This window comes from Neomonachus schauinslandi, chromosome 7, assembly GCF_002201575.2.
Source record: "Neomonachus schauinslandi chromosome 7, ASM220157v2, whole genome shotgun sequence".
NCBI classification, from domain to species: Eukaryota; Metazoa; Chordata; class Mammalia; order Carnivora; family Phocidae; genus Neomonachus; species Neomonachus schauinslandi.
Genome location: NC_058409.1, coordinates 90,976,854 through 90,996,128, shown reverse-complemented (window position 1 = coordinate 90,996,128; position 19,275 = coordinate 90,976,854). Strand labels below are relative to the sequence as shown.

General features: G+C 38.8%; 1 protein-coding gene across 1 annotated transcript in view; it reads left to right on the top strand.

Annotated features, from left to right (window-relative positions):
• RANBP17 (RAN binding protein 17) overlaps positions 1-19,275 on the top strand; it is a 323,969-nt gene that overhangs the window by 266,707 nt on the left and 37,987 nt on the right. Inside the window, exons 22-24 of the mRNA XM_021698279.1 lie at positions 2,717-2,799; positions 15,998-16,212; positions 18,196-18,334. Coding sequence (XP_021553954.1) covers positions 2,717-2,799; positions 15,998-16,212; positions 18,196-18,334 — 437 coding nt within the window. The remainder of the gene's footprint in view (positions 1-2,716; positions 2,800-15,997; positions 16,213-18,195; positions 18,335-19,275) is intronic.

Here is a 19,275-nt window from a genome sequence, read left to right as displayed (position 1 = left end):
AACCAGAAGGTTTAAAATAACTGGTGAAAGCAATAGAATTAGAGACATAAGGTTGAGACCCCTTGGGAGAAAGAACGTAGTACACTTAGGTGTGTGAGGTGGAAGACTACCACCACCATTATTTAAAATATTCAAAGCACAAATGGAGGAAGGGCAGCTATTTTTACTGTTTCAGGGCTTAACTGAATTCTGTAGACTTTTAAGGCAGAAAAGAAGTTTAGAGGTCTCCGAGTTGAGCTGCTTTCTTTATGAAGAAGGGAACTGAGTCCCAGAGCAGTTCATGGACTCATAGTTTGTCTCAGGAGCCCCCGGCATTGTCCCTGCTTTGACTTCTAAGTTATCCTTCTTCCTCTTTGGCAGTATGCATGTATGTGGATGATTTGTGTGCTCAACGTTTTCATTTAAATTGCTATGACAATAAACAGGGGTGCCTATATCTTTTCGAATTACTGTTTTCATTTGGGAGAGGGAACGTAAATGCCCAGTAGGGGAACTGCTGGATCGTCTGGTAGTTCTAATTTTAGTTTTTTGAGCACCCTCCATACCGCTTTTCACAGTGGCTGCACCATTTTGCATTCCACCAACAGTGCACAAGGGGTCCTTTTTCTCCACATTCTCACCAACACTTGTTATTTCTTGTCTTTTTGACTCTAGCCATTGTAACAGGTGTAAGCTATAATCTCATGGTGGTTCTAAAACTAATATGACACTGTCTGTTAATTATACTTCAATAAAAAATTTTAAGAGTGAAAAATAGCATAAATAGCAACTACAACACTTCTTTTTTTACAGCTACAACACTTCTTAAAAATTGCCTAAAAACTTAAAAATAAAGAAAAAATTGCCTAGTTGACCTTATAATTTGCACAGACCAGCAGAGATTCAAATACTCTGCATGTAAATGTTAACAAAGATGTAGCTAAAAGAGAAAAACTGCAAAAAGCTAATTGGTTTTACCTCTTTAGAATATGTCATTATGAATGTGGCTTCACACCAAATTACCTGTCACATAGCCATCCTATTTCATCAGTTCCTCTTTGTAAACTGCGTGTTGGAAGGGAGATATCCAGACAGAGAAGGAGTATGGACTGCAGCTGTAATTTAGCTCTCATGCTGGGTTTTTCACAGTAATAATTTAAAATCTATTAAACAAGAGGTGGGAAAAGACCTGTCAAATAAAGAAATGTGAGTATTACTCTTTTTAAGGCTGTTTGTTTTTTAAAAACTATTCTCGTATGTATCTTAGATAAGGAAGGGTAGCTATGTATTTCATATTAGAAATTTGTTTTTATGAAATTATGATGTTTTCAACCAGATAATTGATATTATATATTGCTGATATAACATTTAATACTAAATGAAAAAATCATTCCATTATATATTATATTTTATACCTGCCGTAGGCAAATGATTCATATATATCTAGCACAATTATCATATAAGAAGTACCTAGTGAAAATCTGTAACCTCAGAAAATGTTATCTTGTCTATATTTCTCCAGAATCTAATGTGAATTATGTACGTACATTTCTTTTCTTTAGTCAATAATTTTATGCCAACAATCAAAAGGTTCACAGTATTTCTAATAAGTTATCATTGCACCTTATTCTAAAGCATTTTGAAAAAGCATGGAGAAGCAACAATTCATCATTCCTGGCAAAAGGACTTTAGCAAGTATCTTTGCTTTTTTGGTATCTCTTTGCTAGGACCTGGTTTCATATTTTTTGCTAGTCCTTTAAAAATATATACCATTATTTCTTGAAAGCACAGACACCAGGCATATCAAAACCAGCTAAAGCCAAACTGATGTTTAAAAAGCAAATATTATGTCATAATGGCATATCAGTCCTTTATCCTGTTCATACTGTTCCCCCACCTGTCAGGAACCGGAGAAGTAGAATTGTTCTCATTTAGAACTTCCAGGACTTCTTTCTCTTGATTTGAGCTATGTACAATGGAAACTATAGTCTGACTGGAATTTAATGTATTTGAAATATGCTTGAAGTTTCAGGTGATTCATTATGCATATGAACAGTATTAAAAGTACCTAGATCTTCTATCCATCACTTTAGAATTTGTTTTAAAAATATGTATGGGGCACTACAGGAGATTGCAGATGTAAACCTCTATCCAGGTATTTATATAAACTTACATATACACACCTGGATTTTGTTATGTACTATCTATCAACCACTTTGCATGAAAAGAGAAGAGAGTAAGAGGTCTGCAATATAGGATGTCAAGATATTGTTTTGATAGATAAAAGTGAATCCTTTAATCAGCAAATGAATGAAATTAACTCTTCTTAATTGTCCTAATGTCTTTATAGTGAGAAATCAGCATACATATTTTATCAACACTTATTTAATGGAATGGCATTTTAAAAAAATGATCATTGTAGGGGCGCCTGGATGGCTCAGTCAGTTAAGCATCTGACTCTTGGTTTCCACCCAGGTCACGATCTCATGGGTTGTGAGATCAAGCCCACCTCGGGCTCTGTACTCAACAGGGAGTCTGCTTGAGATTCTCTCCCTCTGCCCCTCCCCCACTCACGCTCGCATACACGTGCTCTCTCTCAAATAAATAAATAAATCTTTTTAAAAAAGGGATAATTGTACTGCTGCTACTTCTAATAAATGAAAATGGTAGGCACTTTAAATCTACATCTGGTTTCTTTATCTACCTATAGAGTCTGATTTTTGGCTGTATTTCTTAGATCCCAGCGTTTGAATTTTGATGTATCATCTCCTAATGGAATTCTTCTCTTCAGAGAAGCTAGTAAAATGATTTGCACTTATGGTGAGTATCTTTTTCCATATTTGTCTCAGCAATATAACTTTATCTCTTCGGAGAAAAGAAAGATGTTAGTTATTTTGTTCTTTTGAACCTTCATATCTGTATGAATTTGTGAAGTGGGTAATAGGAGTGCAGAAAGCCAGAGCTATCATACTGGCATCAAAAGTAAGTAAGCAGCACGCCTTTGACTACAAATCATGCCTGAACAACTTGATGAATTTCTTTTGGGTAAAATTGCAGTGTCAGTAAGCAAAGGGAATACACTAGATAGAATACTGAAAAGTTAGAGCATATTCAAAATTGCCAAAAGTTACATCAGGGAATTTGCTACTGTGAATCAAGGAATGCTTAGACCAGTATGTCACCAGCACTGAATTTTGGAAAAATATCCTGCTAAAGAGCAGTAAATATTTTATTACAGTGAGTTTTTGGGCACTGCACCCTTAGAATCAGAGTTCTATAGTAAAGCTGGTCCTATTCAATTATTGTCAAAAAATTCGGTTAGCGGTTACATTTGAACCTTAAAACTACCATAAACCCTAATACTTGCCAATTCTGACAGCTTCATCAATGAAATTCTCAACTCTCTGAGATCTTTATGGAGCCTGGGCATGGGGGGAGGATGTCTAAGAATCCTCTGTTCTACTTTGCCCCATGAATGCTGCCTACAGGCTGGGCTCTGTGCGGTGCTCTTCTTGAGAGATGGTTCTCTGTGTCCTCTCCTCTTATTCTCTGTTTTGCCTGTTGGTTCTTACTTTTCCAAATCAGTAGCCAACTCTGAGTACATTTGGTCTCAAAAATTACCCGTAATTTTCATATTTCTTTTTGAGCACCTTGAAACAGATTTTGCAAAATTTTGTAAAGCCTCTTTAAGTGTCTGTGTGTCTGTGAGTGTGTGCACACATATGTATAGGAACAACCACTAAAAGTGTATCACCTTTTTAAAAGTAAGAGCCTGTTTTGTTTTGTTTTTTTAAAAAAAAGGCAGAAAAATAAAAATTGTTTTCACTTCAATTCAAAACCCATTCTGGGATGATAATCTATATGCATTGTAGGCTCTGTTAAAAGTGCTTAGTCTTAATTGTGCATTTGATTTTTAGAGTTTGAGATTGTAAGTGTATGAAAACTCCAGAAAGCACCTATTTAAGGCAGTAAACTTTCACTCTCCTATATTCATCTGTACCAGCAACTACATTGTCACAATTTTTTTTATCTGTTGGAAATAGACACTTTAGAATCATATAAAGTAGAAATGCTTTGCCTCCTAAAGGTAAAAATTGACCCCTTCTCAAATATTCTCAATGCAGTTTGCTGTACTTCCAGTGTATATCTAACTCCTTTCATTGTTTTACCAAAGATAAATGTCTGGACCATTTTCCAAAATGGTATCTTAGAAAAAGCATAGTTTTGGGGACACCTGGGTGGCTTAGTTGGTTAAGAATCCAACTCTTGATATCAGCTCAGGTCTTGATCTCAGAGTCATGAATTCAAGCCCCGCACTGGGCACCACGCTGGGAATGGAGCCTACTTAAAAAAAAGAAAAAGGGCGCCTGGGTGGCTCAGTTGGTTAAGCAACTGCCTTCGGCTCAGGTCATGATCCTGGAGTCCCGGGATCGAGTCCCGCATCGGGCTCCCTGCTCGGCAGGGAGTCTGCTTCTCCCTCTGTCCCTCCCCCCCATGCTCTCTCTCTATCTCATTCTCTCTCAAATGAATAAATAAAATCTTTAAAAAAAAAAAAAGAAAAGAAAGAAAAAGCATAGTTTTTGAAGATTAAAAGCTCTGAGTACCAATCATAGTACCAACCCTTATCAACTCCATGCCCATCAGCCAAGACACCATACTTCTTTGTGCCTTGTTTTCTCATACACGAAAATAGGAAGACTACCTACTGACCTACTCGTCTACTTAGAAGAGGTGGTTAAGTGAGCTACTCTGGGTAAAGGGCTTGGCACAGGGTGTGACATGGAATGGCATTCGGCGAACATGCATCTCCTTGATCCAAAGCCGTTCTCTTAGACTCACAGAACCAGCCTTCTTTGGACAGGGTTTCACTGACCACATCACTTTTTGGTTCTACTCTTGGCTGGGACCACACCGCCCTGCTTCCTTCTGCCTATAATAAGTGCTTCGCTTCTATTTCCTCGCTTTTAAAAAGGAAATAATATTTCTTATTAGGAAACAATGTACGTATAAGAATTGCTTAGTAGTTGATAGAGCTTTAACGGTGGAAATGTCAGATTTCTGTTATCAATCACAATTGTATCTTTCCTTCTTTTTCTCGATCCAGTTTCTTTCACTAAGTGTAATTTTTCCTTTGGGGCTTATTCCCTATTACATTAGGACTGATAAGAGCAGTGACTTTCTCGTCCAGTGTTACTGGACCTCTAGGACAGAATGTATGTCCAGCAAGTGACACCAAAAACAATCTCAGAATAATGCCAAATCTGTCGGCTTCAGAAGCTACCCAGTCCTCTGTCACGTTGTCTGACATAGGCAAGGCATTGCAGCAAAAGCTGAGAAACTTAACTATGTGAGGATTACATTGGAAGAAGAAGAGGAGGAGCAGACAGAAGGAGAGAGAGGAAGAGTGGGAAAAAGAAATGGAGGTGAAGCAGAAAAGAGAAAAAACCTTCAAAGCATTCTTGAGAAGGAAAGCCAGTACGTTTTCTTACCCTAAAGAAAAACTAGGGCATTAAAGCAAGGCTCTGCACCTTGGCTTGGACTAATAATAATGGTAGCTTTTATTTTTTAATTAGCTATTACATGCCTGCTCCTACACTAGACCATTTATCATTCATTAGCCTATCAGATCCTCAAGGTGGGTATTTTTCTGCCACTCAGTACTCATTTTGCCTTGGATAAGTCGCTTAGCCTTTCTTGCTTCAGTTCCCTGTTAGACGGAGAAAAGAATACCTACTTCATAAGGTGGTTACGAGGATTCAGTTCAATAGTGCATGGCAAGCTCTTAGACCAGTTAGCTTCTGTGATGACTGTGATGAAGAAATCGAAGCTCACAGAGATTAAGAAACTTGCCAAAGATTGCATAGCTACCAAGTAGTTGAATTCAAATTTCATTCAGTCTGTATAACTTCAAACAATAGTCCTGTAGGACTCCATAGTCCTTATTGCCACTTGGGAGTTGCCACAGGAAGATTGTGCCTTGGGTATTTATGAGGAAGCACAGTTCTTTAAAGTATGGTGATTTCTATCCTAAAACTTAAGGGAAACCAAAGGCTCCGTGGAAAAATGTCCTTCAACTTTGTCAGCCCTGACTTCAACACATGCACTTTACATAGAATAATAGAAAAAGATCTTTTGCCCTTCACTGATTCCCATGCTGGCCCCCATCAGCCAAGCTGATTTGATCTATCTTCACCCCCTGTAATGCTTTATTACCCATGCTTTTACCTCTGGAGACTGTAATATGCTCATGGAGGGAGATCATGTGGTCACCATCCAGGAGGCTGGAAGATAAGGGAGAGCATGACTGGGAGGACACAGAAGAGCAGCATTATTTATTTCTTTGGTAAGCCAAGCGGAAGGGAGGGGAAACCCATGGAGGAAAGAGGCCAGAACATTCTGTGATTCCTTCTGTCCCCATCTTCACTGGATTTCTTCTCTGCTCACGTCTCATGGGCAGTGTTTGGGCAGTCAGTGATTGGGGTGGTGCAGAACAGGGAGGACTCTTTTTCATTAGCACCTGATTTGTTGCATATTTTGTGGAACACCTCTACCTTGCTGCTCAGTGAGACTGGCAGAAAAATAATACTTTTGATATGCTGTTTTATTTATCTGCATTCTGTCATGATATACTTTGATGTAAGTTTTTAATTTTGCTTCAGCTCTCAGCCGTTCTCGCCGTTACAGCTCAGGGTCAGCAATGAGGTCAGCCACAGTAGCACAAAACAATTTCCTGTTTGTACAGCCCAGGTAACATTTGGATGAGGATTAAATTTTACCACATTTTCTACTAGCCCAAGCCTATTATTTCTAATGAGTTTTAAATTGCTTCAAGAACATGTATTTCAAAACTTAGTGCTGTGATCCATTCAGCCTGAGCAACTTAATAATAGAAATTTCTTTCTTAAATTTTTGGTTAAAATGTTGCATGCAGTGTAATAAATGTTATTACTTTGGAAGCCGACTTCTCAGTTTTAAGAACTGGATGTTTTTATGCTCAATTTCCATTTGTCTAATCTTTTCTTCCCTTAGCCTCTGGGTACTGGTATCTTTAGTGACATCTGTTGGTTGAAGAGTGCACAGAAGGGAGAAATAGTGATTATTCTCATAAGACTAGCCAAAATGGAACTGCTTTTATTCCTTCCTTAGATAACCTGATTGAAGAAAGCTCCGTGTGGGGCGCCTGGGTGGCTCAGTTGGTTGGGCGACTGCCTTCGGCTCAGGTCATGATCCTGGAGTCCCGGGATCGAGTCCCACGTCAGGCTCCCTGCTCAGCGGGGAATCTCCTTCTCCCTCTGACCCTCCTCCCTCTCATGCTCTCTGTCTCTCATTCTCTCTCTCCCAAATAAATAAAATCTTAAAAAAAAAAAAAAAAGCTCAGTGTGCGAAAATCTAAACTTTGAAAATGGATGGAACAGTTATGATTATTCACTACATATAAGAATTTATATCAGGGTTCTTTAAGCAGTATATATGCTCCAGGTGCATTTAAGGTATGACTTAATTATATCCTTAAAATGGATTTGTAAAGCAATGTACAAGCCACTGTTACTTATTGTGACCTAGAAAACAGACTAGTGGCTTTCCAGCTGGATTTTGCAGAGCCCAAGAGATCTGTGTAAGTACCATCGAGGCTCTCCACATAGCGGGGAGGAAAGCACCCTCCTGCCACCTTGACCAGAACCACCCAGCTATGTAGTTGTGCTAGGTTTGTTTGTAGAGGGGATCACCTTTTGAAAAGTTTTTTCTTAAAGACCTTGAAAATTACTGGTATGTACTATTAGAAACGTTGTAAGAATGAAGGATTATGATTGTATATTTATGTTTGAGTGATTACAGAAAGATAGTTGAAGAGTACTTTGGTCCTGAAATAACTAGAGACTTCAAAAATATCACCAGGAAATAACAGTTCTGGAAAACAAACTATCCAGGAACCACGTACGTGGCCTTGTACTTGGTTGGGGACATAGAGTGACAAAGTAGTACAGTAAAGCTCACAAAAGTCTGCTGAAGGCAATGGAATGATCAACCCCTTGAGGATCCCAGCACCAGGATCAGGTGGCTTACAAAAGCAAGACCTTGAGGAACACATTCCACAGCAGATCCACCCATGTTGGACTTGGCTCCTCTTTGCACACAAGCAGAAAATACTGAATAAGCTGTCAAATAAGTGAGGGTGATCTCCAAACAAGTGTGTGGAGTTCAGTGGATTCTTTCATCCAGGCAGCTAGAATTTATTGAGGATTTACTATGTGTCTGATAACTGTGAGAGTTACAAGGGATAGGAAAAGAAATAAGACACACAAAAAAGAATCTTACTGATTCTTCTCTTGAGGAACTTGAGTCCAGCAGGGGATTCAGTCAAGTAAATGAAGACTTAGGATGCGTTGTGCTCACATTTATGCTTGAGAAGCACACAGTACAATGGGAGCCCAGAAGAAGTTTCTAACTCAAACTGAGGAGTCAAACAAGGAAGTACCTTTTGAAGGAATAGAATAGGGCCCAGAAGTTTGAAGATGCTATTTCAAGCAGACAGTAGCTTTTACGAAATTTTACGAATAGAAAACATTAGCGTGGTGTTAGCAAACTGCAGAATTTCAGAATAGAAAGTGAAAATTCTGATTATCTCATCAGTCAAAGGTAACCATCATTAACAGTCTAGTGTGTGCTTTTCCATATTTTTTATGTGTGTATAGATATATTTTTCAAAAGTGATATTATAATATACTTGCTAATATGTAGTTTGCCTCTTTTACTTATATCATGGTCATTGCTCCATGTTAATATATATAAATCTACCATATCTTTTTTTTAAGTTTTTTTAAGTTTATTTATTTAAGTAATCTCTACACCCAATGTGGCGCTCAAACTCACAACCCCGAGATCGAGAGTCGCACACTGCCCTGACTGAGCCAGCCAGGCATCCTTACCATATCTTCTTAAATAGCTGCAAAATATTACATTGTATGGTCATACTATAATTTATTTATTCACCTTTTGATAAATGTAATTTTTTATATCTATCCTGCGCTTTGTTTCAGTAAACAACTTTGTACATTTAGCTTTGTGAGCTTCATTCATTCAACAGATGTACATTGGGAGCAGCAGGCACTGTCCTTGACTCTTTGGATACATCAGTGAGCAAAACTGAAAAAGAGGTTACTTAGTATGTTAGGAGGTAATAAGTGCAATGAACGAAAGAAAGTCAGGAGAAAGAACATTAGAAGTACCAGGGATTGGAAAACATGTTACAGTAAATTAAGTAAAGTGATAGAGGTAAACCTCATTGAGAAGGTGACATCTGAGCAAAGACTTGGAGTAAATGAGGGAGTTAGTCATGTGGGTATCTCTGTGAAGAGTATTCTAGGCTGACAGAATACCAAGTTTTAAGGTCCTGAGGCAACAGTGTATCCGGCATATCTGAAGAACAGCAAAGAGATCAGCGGCTGGAGCAAAATGAACAAAAGGGGAAGTTATAACAAGAGCAATTTCGTGTAATGTCATCCCTGTAAACAATTACCAGGACTTTGACTTTAACTCCAAGTGAAAAGAGCAACTTTAGAATGTTTTGAGCAGAGGAGTAACATGATTTGATACTGGCTTTGACAAGATGATAGAATGGTGAGAAGTGGTTAGATTTTGAGTATATTTTGAAGGTAAAGCAAGTCAAATTTCTTGATGGATTGGAAATATGGTATGAGAGAAATAATGTAGTCCAGGAATTTTAGCATGAACAAATGGAAAGATGAAGTTACCACTAACTGAGTTGCATGTGAGGGGGATCAAAAGTTCCATTTTGGTCATGTTCAATTTGAGATGTTGATTAGACATCCCAATGGGGATTTGAAATACAGAGTTGGTATACAAGTCGGAGGTTTGGAAGTTAGGTCCAATCTAGAGAAACAAATGTGGAAGTCATTGGCTTTGAGGTGATATTTAAAGCTGCAAAAGTAGGTAAAATCACCTATGTGGTGGGTGAATTTAAATATAGAAGACTTAGATTTGAGTCCTGGGGTGCTCCAGTGTTACGGGTAAAGGAGAAGAGGAGGAACTGGCAAAGGAAAGTGAGAAGGAGCAAGCACTGAAGTTAAGAGAAGATCAGGAGTGTGTGTCTTGGAAGACAAAGAAGAAGAGGTAATCAACTGTGTCAAAAGCTGTTCGTGAATCAAGTAAAATAAGGATTAAAAGTTGACATTTGGCAACAAACAGGTCATTGGGAATCCCGAAAAGAGCCATTTTCAGTGCAGTGGGCATAAAAGAGAATGAGAGGAGAAGATGGTGAAGATAGTTCTTTGGAAGAGTTTTATTACAAGGGGAAGTACTATCTAGCAGGGAGGTAGGGCCAAGAGATGTTTTTTGTTGTTTTTTTTTTTTTTAAGTAGAAGATATAACAGCATGACTTATATTCCAAAGAGATGATCTAATAGGAAATAAAGATTGCATAGGAGAAAAAGGGGGAAATTTATTGGTGCTATGTCCTTAAGCACGTAAGAGGAGATGGAAGCTTGTTGAACACATCGAAGGGTTGGCTTTTACAGGAGACAGCACATGGGAGTGCAGATGCTAGTGGATAGGCAGCTATTGTAATGAAGTTTTAGAATTAGAATATATTCCCAGAAATGGATTTATACATTTTTATATTTTTAATAAATATTTCCAAATTGCCCTCTAGAATGATTATATTAATTTATGTTCCCAACAATTTGATTATTTTCCTGCATCCTTATCAACACTGCCTTGTTTTAATCTTTTTCAATCTGAAACAGAAATACTATATTCCTTTCCACTCTTCACAGCTTCAATTCTGTCCCAAACCATTTATGTCCAGGGGCCTCATGATTTTTGCAGAAAGAGTAGGTTGAGAGACCTGAAGTAAGGGAATGTCAGCAAGCTTGTGGTTCTCTTCCCATAACTGTTCTGTTGATGAATGAAGACATTCAACCTATCGAGCTGTCAGCTAAATATCACTTTAAAATTTTAGAGATTAAAAGGGAAAAAGAAAAGGTAAATCAATGTAATGGATTGCTTTATAAGCCAGGAAATAACATTGTTCATACTATTAGTTCTTCCTGGTATACGATACTACTATAGTGTTTTATCCCTTGAACCTTCTTTCTTAAGTATTCTTTTGAGGACACAGAGAACTGGTAGAGTGTGGGGCAGAGAACCACCCTGTGACCCCATGATGCAGCCAATTCCTCTATTGAAGGAACAGAGGGAAGGTGTTCAAAGATACGGCATTGACCTGACTTTGAATCATGTATTAGAAGGAAGTGTATTATTCTACACCCCACACACCCAGCTTCTCCTCCTCCTCTTTCCCAGGCCATAGCTCCCTATGTGTGAACGTACAGGCTATTAGAGTGCAGAAAGCAGTGAACCCCCAGCTGTATGTATTGCTACAGTTTATGTTTCCTGAGCGCTGTGCCAGTTACTATGGTAAACACTTTACACATGCTGTCTCCTTTACTCCACACAAGAGCCTTGTGAGTTATAGGGACCGTTATTATCCTTATTTTATAAATGAGGAAACTGACTTATGGAGGTTGATAGTCTGCTCAGACGCCCAGGTAGTAAGGAAAGATGTAGGATTCAAACCCAGTCGGTATGACTCAGAGGCCCAACTGGTCCATCACCCCCTCATGTATTATATGTTTACCTTCTGTCGGAATATTGTCTTTTATATAGTCCTTTGGCTGAGGCCTATGAAGGAAGGCCACTCCTCTTTGGGTATAGGGAGCCTCTCTGAAGAGGACATCATGGAGTCAGTCTCACTCAAGGAAGAGGTGGGGTCTCAGAAGGAAAAAAAAGTTAAAAAAATGATTTTTTTTTTTAAAGACCTGAAAGTAGATCTCAGATAAACAGAAGAGGAGATTTTGCATTTTTTAATGTATATCCTCTGAATCTAGACAATTGAGAATTGTCTAGAAGGGTACTTCTGAGTGCTGGAAGCTAACCCCAAAAGACCAAAACAACAACAAAAAAGGTTTCTCAAAAAAAGACAGAGAATAGAGGTTAAAAAAGAAGAACCCAAACAATATAAGCTAATAATGAGGAAAATATTTCTAATAAGCTGAATTATCTGTATCAAGAGTCCTCTGTGCTTCTCAGTTTTTTCCTCATGATTTAGTGAGATTTCTTTTCCTGCTGCACAAATACAAGAGTAAGGACAGCAATTCCATGGCACCTGTGCCCCCGACTCTTGCCCACACTGGCCTTTGGCCAGGTCATCCATTCACTTCACAGCGTTCTGTCCCCGAGCCCCAGGGCAGCCTCTGCACCCACTCAGCAGGCCTCATGGTAAGAACATAACAGTACCTCATTCCCCTGTCTGCAATTATGGCATTGTAGTCAGTGGGAAACAATTAAAGATTCTCCTTTTGATTCCAAACTTTGGAAGTCTTTATTTCATTCAGGAGAGTATCATTTCCTTTTGTGCTTCAACAGTGGTGCGGAAGTGGCAACTGTCAGTGGCTTCGGTGGCTGCCACCTGTCAGTGTCATGGAGATCGCCCTCCTAGGAACTTCCTTCCTGAAGCAAGGAAGGAGGTGGGACCTGCCAGGCACGGGGTGGAACAGGGACGGCAAGGAGGGTTGTCACACCTCTAAAGCAACTTCAGAACCAAACTTCAGCCTTGTCACTTTTGTTCTCAGTAATGTGAGTCTGACTGCGAGAGCTTAAGCTGTTTGAGTGCAGGGCGTCCAATTTCAGTGCCTATTATTGAATAACACATACTGGATAGAGCTGAATTATTGTGAATGAAAGACTCGGCCAAGCCTTCTCTTCCATGATCTGTCATTGCCACCACGGAATGCTGAGGCGCCTGAGCTCAGGGAGATGCAGTTTCCTATTTCAAAAGTATTACTCATTCTACTTTTCCAAGGTCATGATGGTATACCGTCATACTAGTTAATTTATTTAATTAAAATAAATTAACACAGTTGTGTCTGAAACAGCCCCAAAGGCAAGCTATGTATATTAAGTGGCAACTTTAACACAGAAGTAAAAGTTGGTTTTCTAAATGAGTAATCCTTAATGGAGGTTATCCAACACTTTAAAATCGAAAATTTTCCCCCATCACAGTTCTTGGTCTTCCTCTTCCATCTTTTGCTGCAGAATGTAAGACCTTTAATTCTCCCATAAGGACATCTGCATTAAAAGGCCCCTAAAGATGATCCGGTTTTCTCTCTTTGACCCTGGCCTTTCCAACAAACCAAAATGTGTAGACCATGCATACCCCCAAACTACCCTAGCTCTTTCCATCACATGTAAGCAGTGCTTTTCTTTTTCTGGGAAAGAGAGGACGGGGAATGTCTGCCTTGGTTTATATTGAATTTGAGGCAAAAGTAGAAAAGCAGTGGTTGAGAACTTTGTTCTCCTGCAACATCTTGCTTTCTCAGACCTCCATGCCTATGTGCTTTAATCTATCTGGTTACACACTCCCCTCTCCCCAAGTCTTCCTGGAAAACTGTGTTTGATCCTTGAGAAATAACCTGCGTTATGAAGCTTTCCCCACTGCCCTCCTGCCCAAACAGTCAGTCTCTTCTTCTGTTCCCCTAACATTTTAACACACATCTCTGTGTTTGTCGTACTGTATGGGATCATTGATTTATACATCTGTTTCCCTCACCAGACTGAACTTTTTCAGAGCAGAGATTTTATTTCATTCATTTTTTTTATCCGAGCACCTCACACATAGTAGCTGTTAAGTAAATGCAGTCATATTGAGTTCAATCTTTATGGAACTTACTATATATCTCTAAGGTAAGTTAGGATGAGTCATGAGAGAGGGTACAGAATTTAGTATGGAGTAAATTCCAGGATCCATCTCAGCCTTCTAGTCTGAAGGTGTTGGTCAGGTATTGTCATTTAGATGTGTAAATTATAAGCAAAGCCTTGTGGGCTTCTAGGGATGCACAGAAGAAAACTTGTGCCTGGAGATGTTTCAGCAAGGCAGATCAAGGGGAGGAGACCTTTGCCACGGGGCGGACCTGTGTTTCATGCTCCACCAGAAGTACTGGTCCTTCTTAACCACATAGCAAACATGTGGTTACCATAATACACACATCAGTCAGGGCCCAAACAGGGAAAAACAAGCACTATGACATTTACAGAATAGGGAATTTGTTTTATGAATTAGGTGTTGTACAATCTTGGGTGAAGATGGGAAAATAGGTCAAAAGGGAGAATTGAAAGTTCAGGAGAAAAATCACTAACCAGCCCTCCTGAAACAATGGCATGGATGGACAAGTGGGAGCTCACAGGGCAATCTAGAAGCTGCTGGTGTGGGACCATGAAAGGATGTGGGGTGAGAGGGAACTGTTGTAGGACAGAAGTCAGGGGAAGACTGTTGCCTCTGCGTAGCTGCCATTCTGGAAGTTTGCTGCAGAGTAGTTGGTGGTGGCCTTGGAATCATTCATCAGCAAGGCTGGTAGTTCTTTTTTTTTTTTTTAAGATTTATTTATTTGACAGAGAGAGAGGGAACACAAGCAGGGGGAGTGGGAGAGGGAGAAGCAGGCTTCCCGCTGAGCAGGGAGCCCAATGCGATGCGGGGCTCAATCCCAGAACCTGGGGATCATGACCTGAGCCGAAGGCACACGCTTAATGACTGAGCTGGTAGTTCTAGTCACAGAGCAGGAAAGAACAAGGACAAAGTGAAACCCAGTGGCATTTCTACTATTTTTTCTCACTATCTTTGATCACAATGACCTTCAAAAAACATGGCTGCTACATCACTGGGACCTTACAAATCTCACATAAATTTCTCTTTTGCCCAATTCTAGCCCAAAACCATACAGGGAAATGGGTTCTGGGACACATAATTCTTATGTAGCCAGATTGATACAGTATAAAACCACAATAATATACCTCTAAATTTTGTAAGTTGAATTTAGTTTCAATTTTAGAAGCAGTACTCACATAAATAGGAAAAAACAGAGGTAAGAAACATGTATGACTTTATAGTTTTTTGAAAAACATTCTTGGGGCGCCTGGGTGGCTCAGTTGGTTAAGTGACTGCCTTCGGCTCAGGTCACGATCCTGGAGTCCCGGGATCGAGTCCCGCATCGGGCTCCCTGCTCAGCAGGGAGTCTGCTTCTCCCTCTGACCCTCCCCCCTCTCATGCTCTCTCTCTCTATCTCATTCTCTCTCTCAAATAAATTAAAAAAAAAAAAAATCTTAAAAAAAAAAAAAAAAGAAAAACATTCTTGGGTATTGCCTAGAAACATGCCTTACCTAGCACACATTTCAGAAACAGAAATTGTTGGTTATCAATGCTAACTGCTATAAAAAAATCTTAAGGTGACTATATAAGCATTTCTTTGTCTTCTGACGGTCAACATAGAATTTAAGTGCAGTTTTTAAACAGTCGTCTCTTGAGACCTTCCGAAAATGATCTAAGGACAAAAGGAAGTAACATTTGTTACGCACTGTGCCAAGAACTTCTGTCTCATTTCATCTAATTCATAGACGTTGCCTGTGAGGCTCCTAAAAGTGAAGTAACTCAAGATCAGATTCATGTAAAATTGTTGAAAATTCACCCCAGAATTTAGAGTAACTTATATCTCAGTCTAGGCTATCTTTTTCTCTTGACTTAGTTGGTTATTTACTCCTATTTTTTAACATCTTATTGAAGAAGAGATAACATATATATTAAAGTATGTAAAGTGAACTAACTTTAAGAGTGCAACTCAGTGAATTTTTACATACCTATCTATATATTCATATAATCACCATCCAGATAAAAATACAAAATTTTTCCAATACCCTTGATTGGTATTCCTTGGGCCATTTGTACTTCTCAGGTAAACTGCCTTTTATATATATATATATATATATATATATATATATATATATATATCTTTTTTTTTTTTTCACTACATGGATGGTGTAATTCTTGGAACAATGATAGGAAGAAGTGAACCTTAGCAGTAAAGTGAAAATGTTAAATAATGTGCCTTATAACTGCTTTGAATTACATCTCCTTATATCACTTTCTCTTTCTGCTTTTACCCTAAAACAGGTAATCAGATCCTGTCCCTTGGGAGCCTCTCAAAAGATCAGATTTATCCAATGAAACTCAAGGGCATCTCCATCTGCTATTCAGCTCTCAAATCTGCCTTGTGTGGAAATTATGTCAGCTTTGGCGTCTTCAAGTTGTATGGGGACAACCATTTTGACAATGTACTCCAGGCCTTTGTCAAAATGCTGCTGTCAGTGTGCCACAGTGACTTGCTAGTAAGCAGTCGTGCATCATGGGAGTCTTTGTGTGAAATGTGAAGTAACACCACCACAGGCTTGGAATGGTTGTAATGAAGCCCGGGGAGTTAGAATAGCACCAGAACATTTTATGTTTTAGGACAACCTCTTGATTTAACTTAAAGAATTTTAAAAACTATAGTGGCTGTATGTATAATTAAACGTACAGTTTTCGAAAGTTGCAGCTACCACCTCTGACAGATCGGTCATCCAGAGTGCTCCAGGTTCAGCATCCAGAGAAAATGTAAATAGCAATTTCAACTAATTGCTTACAACTATGCTAATAATTCAAAAATGGTCTGTTTCCTGGAGCAGAAATGTAGGACTGGCTGCAGAATCTTCTCCTTCCATCTACTTCCCCTACTCTTTCGCCTTCCTTTCCATGAAAATTCTGGTGTGGCAGAAAGAATGCTGAACTCAGAGTTGAGCATATGGGTGCATAGTCTCTACTCTGCCACTCACTAGTCATTTACCTTGAATAAATCACCTTCTCTATTTCTCCAGGCTTTAATTTCCTCACCTTTAAAATTAGTAAATTAAACAAAGTGATCTCTAGGTCCCTTTTCAACTCTACCATCTAGTTTCTATGATTTATGTCAGTGGTTTTCAAACTTTGAGGCCCATCAGAATCACCTGGGGTGTTTGTTGGAAATTTAAATTTCCAGGCTCCTCCACTGAGCTGTGTCATTATCAGACTTTTTTTAAACATCCCTGCCTGATCACACAAAAGCTAATATATGCCCAATGTGGTTGCAGTAATTACTTCAGTAACAGCCAAATTCATGCTCAGACTTAGTTCAGGCTTTCCCACCTGCCCTCCCTGCCAAAGTTATAAGTAAGATCTAGGGGGCCTTTGTTAGCCAACCCATGTGAGAAATGCTCCTTGACAAGAATGGACAAACGGACCAGCATCACCTACTTCCACTGTTCTAAGCTAGTCTTAATAGAACCACAACTCAAGCCAGAGTGATTTAACCTCAGTAGTAGAATGGGATACTCGTTGAAGGCTACCCGTATGACAGAAATTACAAAGTAGAAACTTGACTCGGATCAGGCATGGGTTCTCATCGAGAAGACTCTTCACTGCAGTTGAGGTCCCCCCAAAAAACTGATTGTGGCTCCAGGAATTGCTCTAATCATTTTTCTAACAGGCAAGCAAATCTCTAACTCAGTAATTCTCAAAGTTAAGGGTGCATAGGTCTCCCTTCGTGTGTGTGTTTAAAATGCAGGTTTCAAGACCTCGTTCCAGAGCATTTCATGTAGTGAGTCTGGAGTGGGGATCAGGAAACTGCATTTTTAATAAGCATCCCATGTGATCTTATGGAAGTGATCTTAATCTCACTTTAATAAACACTGCTCTGGTTTATTTCTCTTATGAGTGTTATGCTTCTTTGATATTGGTTTGAGTTCCATGTAAAGTTTTCCAGGTATTTTTCTCATGCACTTATCTTTTGCCTGTAGTATATGGCAAGTATTAAGCCATTGACCAAATCATGATTTAGTTAGGTGGGTTGGCATTTGTAAGTAAAACAGACTATGATGTCAAATCTTATTACAACAGCAAATACCTTTGTATTAAAAAAAAAAAAAAAGGACTGCCTAGCCACTATTAAGTACTGTTCAGTGTTACAATATCCCCATCCAGAAAAATAATTCAGTCTTCTAAATTCCATACGACAGAGATTTTATTTGCATTTAAGTGTTAGCCATATAAGGTAAACTTGACATTACTTGCAGTGCTATAGCTTCAAATTAGGATTTCTAGAGATCAAGAGATTCCTTTTAGAACCCCTTTCAATACTGAATTGCGAATCATGATGTCATGTGTTCCATGTATTTATTTTATATATTTATGTTTAAGTAAGTTTACAATTTCCAATATTATAAATGGCAGTTTCTACTAGACCTTAACATGTCTTTTGCTTCCCTTTGGCTTGACACTTCGTTATCTCTGTGTTGTAGCAATATCGGAAACTGAGCCAGTCTTACTATCCACTCCTGGAATGTCTTACCCAGGACCACATGAGCTTCATCACCAACTTAGAGCCTCCTGTACTTCTATATGTTCTCACATCTATCTCAGAGGGACTCACTACTCTTGGTAAGTATCACAGAGAACATTATTTCCAGAGGAAAAGCTTGATTGTGGTCTCTTAATATAAGTGCTTATTGAGATGATCTACAAAGAGGAAAAGATGGCATACCCAAACTGAAAGATTATTTTGTAATTATTACTTGAAAGTGAGAGAATGCCCTTTTTTCGTATTTTGATGTACAGCTTATTTCTTAATCAGCTTAATTAAGGTATAATTTACACACAATAAAACTCATTGATTTTAAGTGAACAGTTCAGTGACTACTGACAGATGTATGTACATAGTCATAAACTACCACAACGAAGATATGGAACATTTTCTTCACCACAAAAAGCTCCCTCGTGCCCCTTTCTGATCAGTCCCTTTCCCCTGGCCCCAGCCCCAAAGAACCACTGTCTACTTTCTTTCACTATAGTTTGCCTTTTCCAGAATTTTGTCTAAGCTGAAACATATGATATATAGACCTTTGTGTCTGGCTTCTTTGATTGAGCATAATGCCTCTGAGATTCGTCCATGTTGTTTTGCGAATCAATTTATTCCTTTCTGTTGCTGAGTTATTATTCCATTGTATGGATTATCACAATTTATTTATATATTCACCAACTGATGGCTATTTGGGTTGTTTCCATTATTTGGTTATTTTGTACAATGTTACTATGAACATTCGTGTACAAGTCTTTCTGTGGACAAATACTGTTTCTCTTGGGTAACTACCTAGGAGTGGGATTTCTGAGTTGTACGCTAAGTGTATTTTTAACATTATTTAAAAAAACAACAACAACAACAAAAAAAACCCAGAAAACTATGACACTGTTTCCCAAAGTGACTGTACCATTTTGCTCTCCCCAGCAATGTATGAGGGCTCCAGTTTCCCTGTATCCTCCCTAACACTTGCTATTATTAGTCTTTTTAATCTTAGCCATCTTAGTGGGTGTGAAGAAGAATC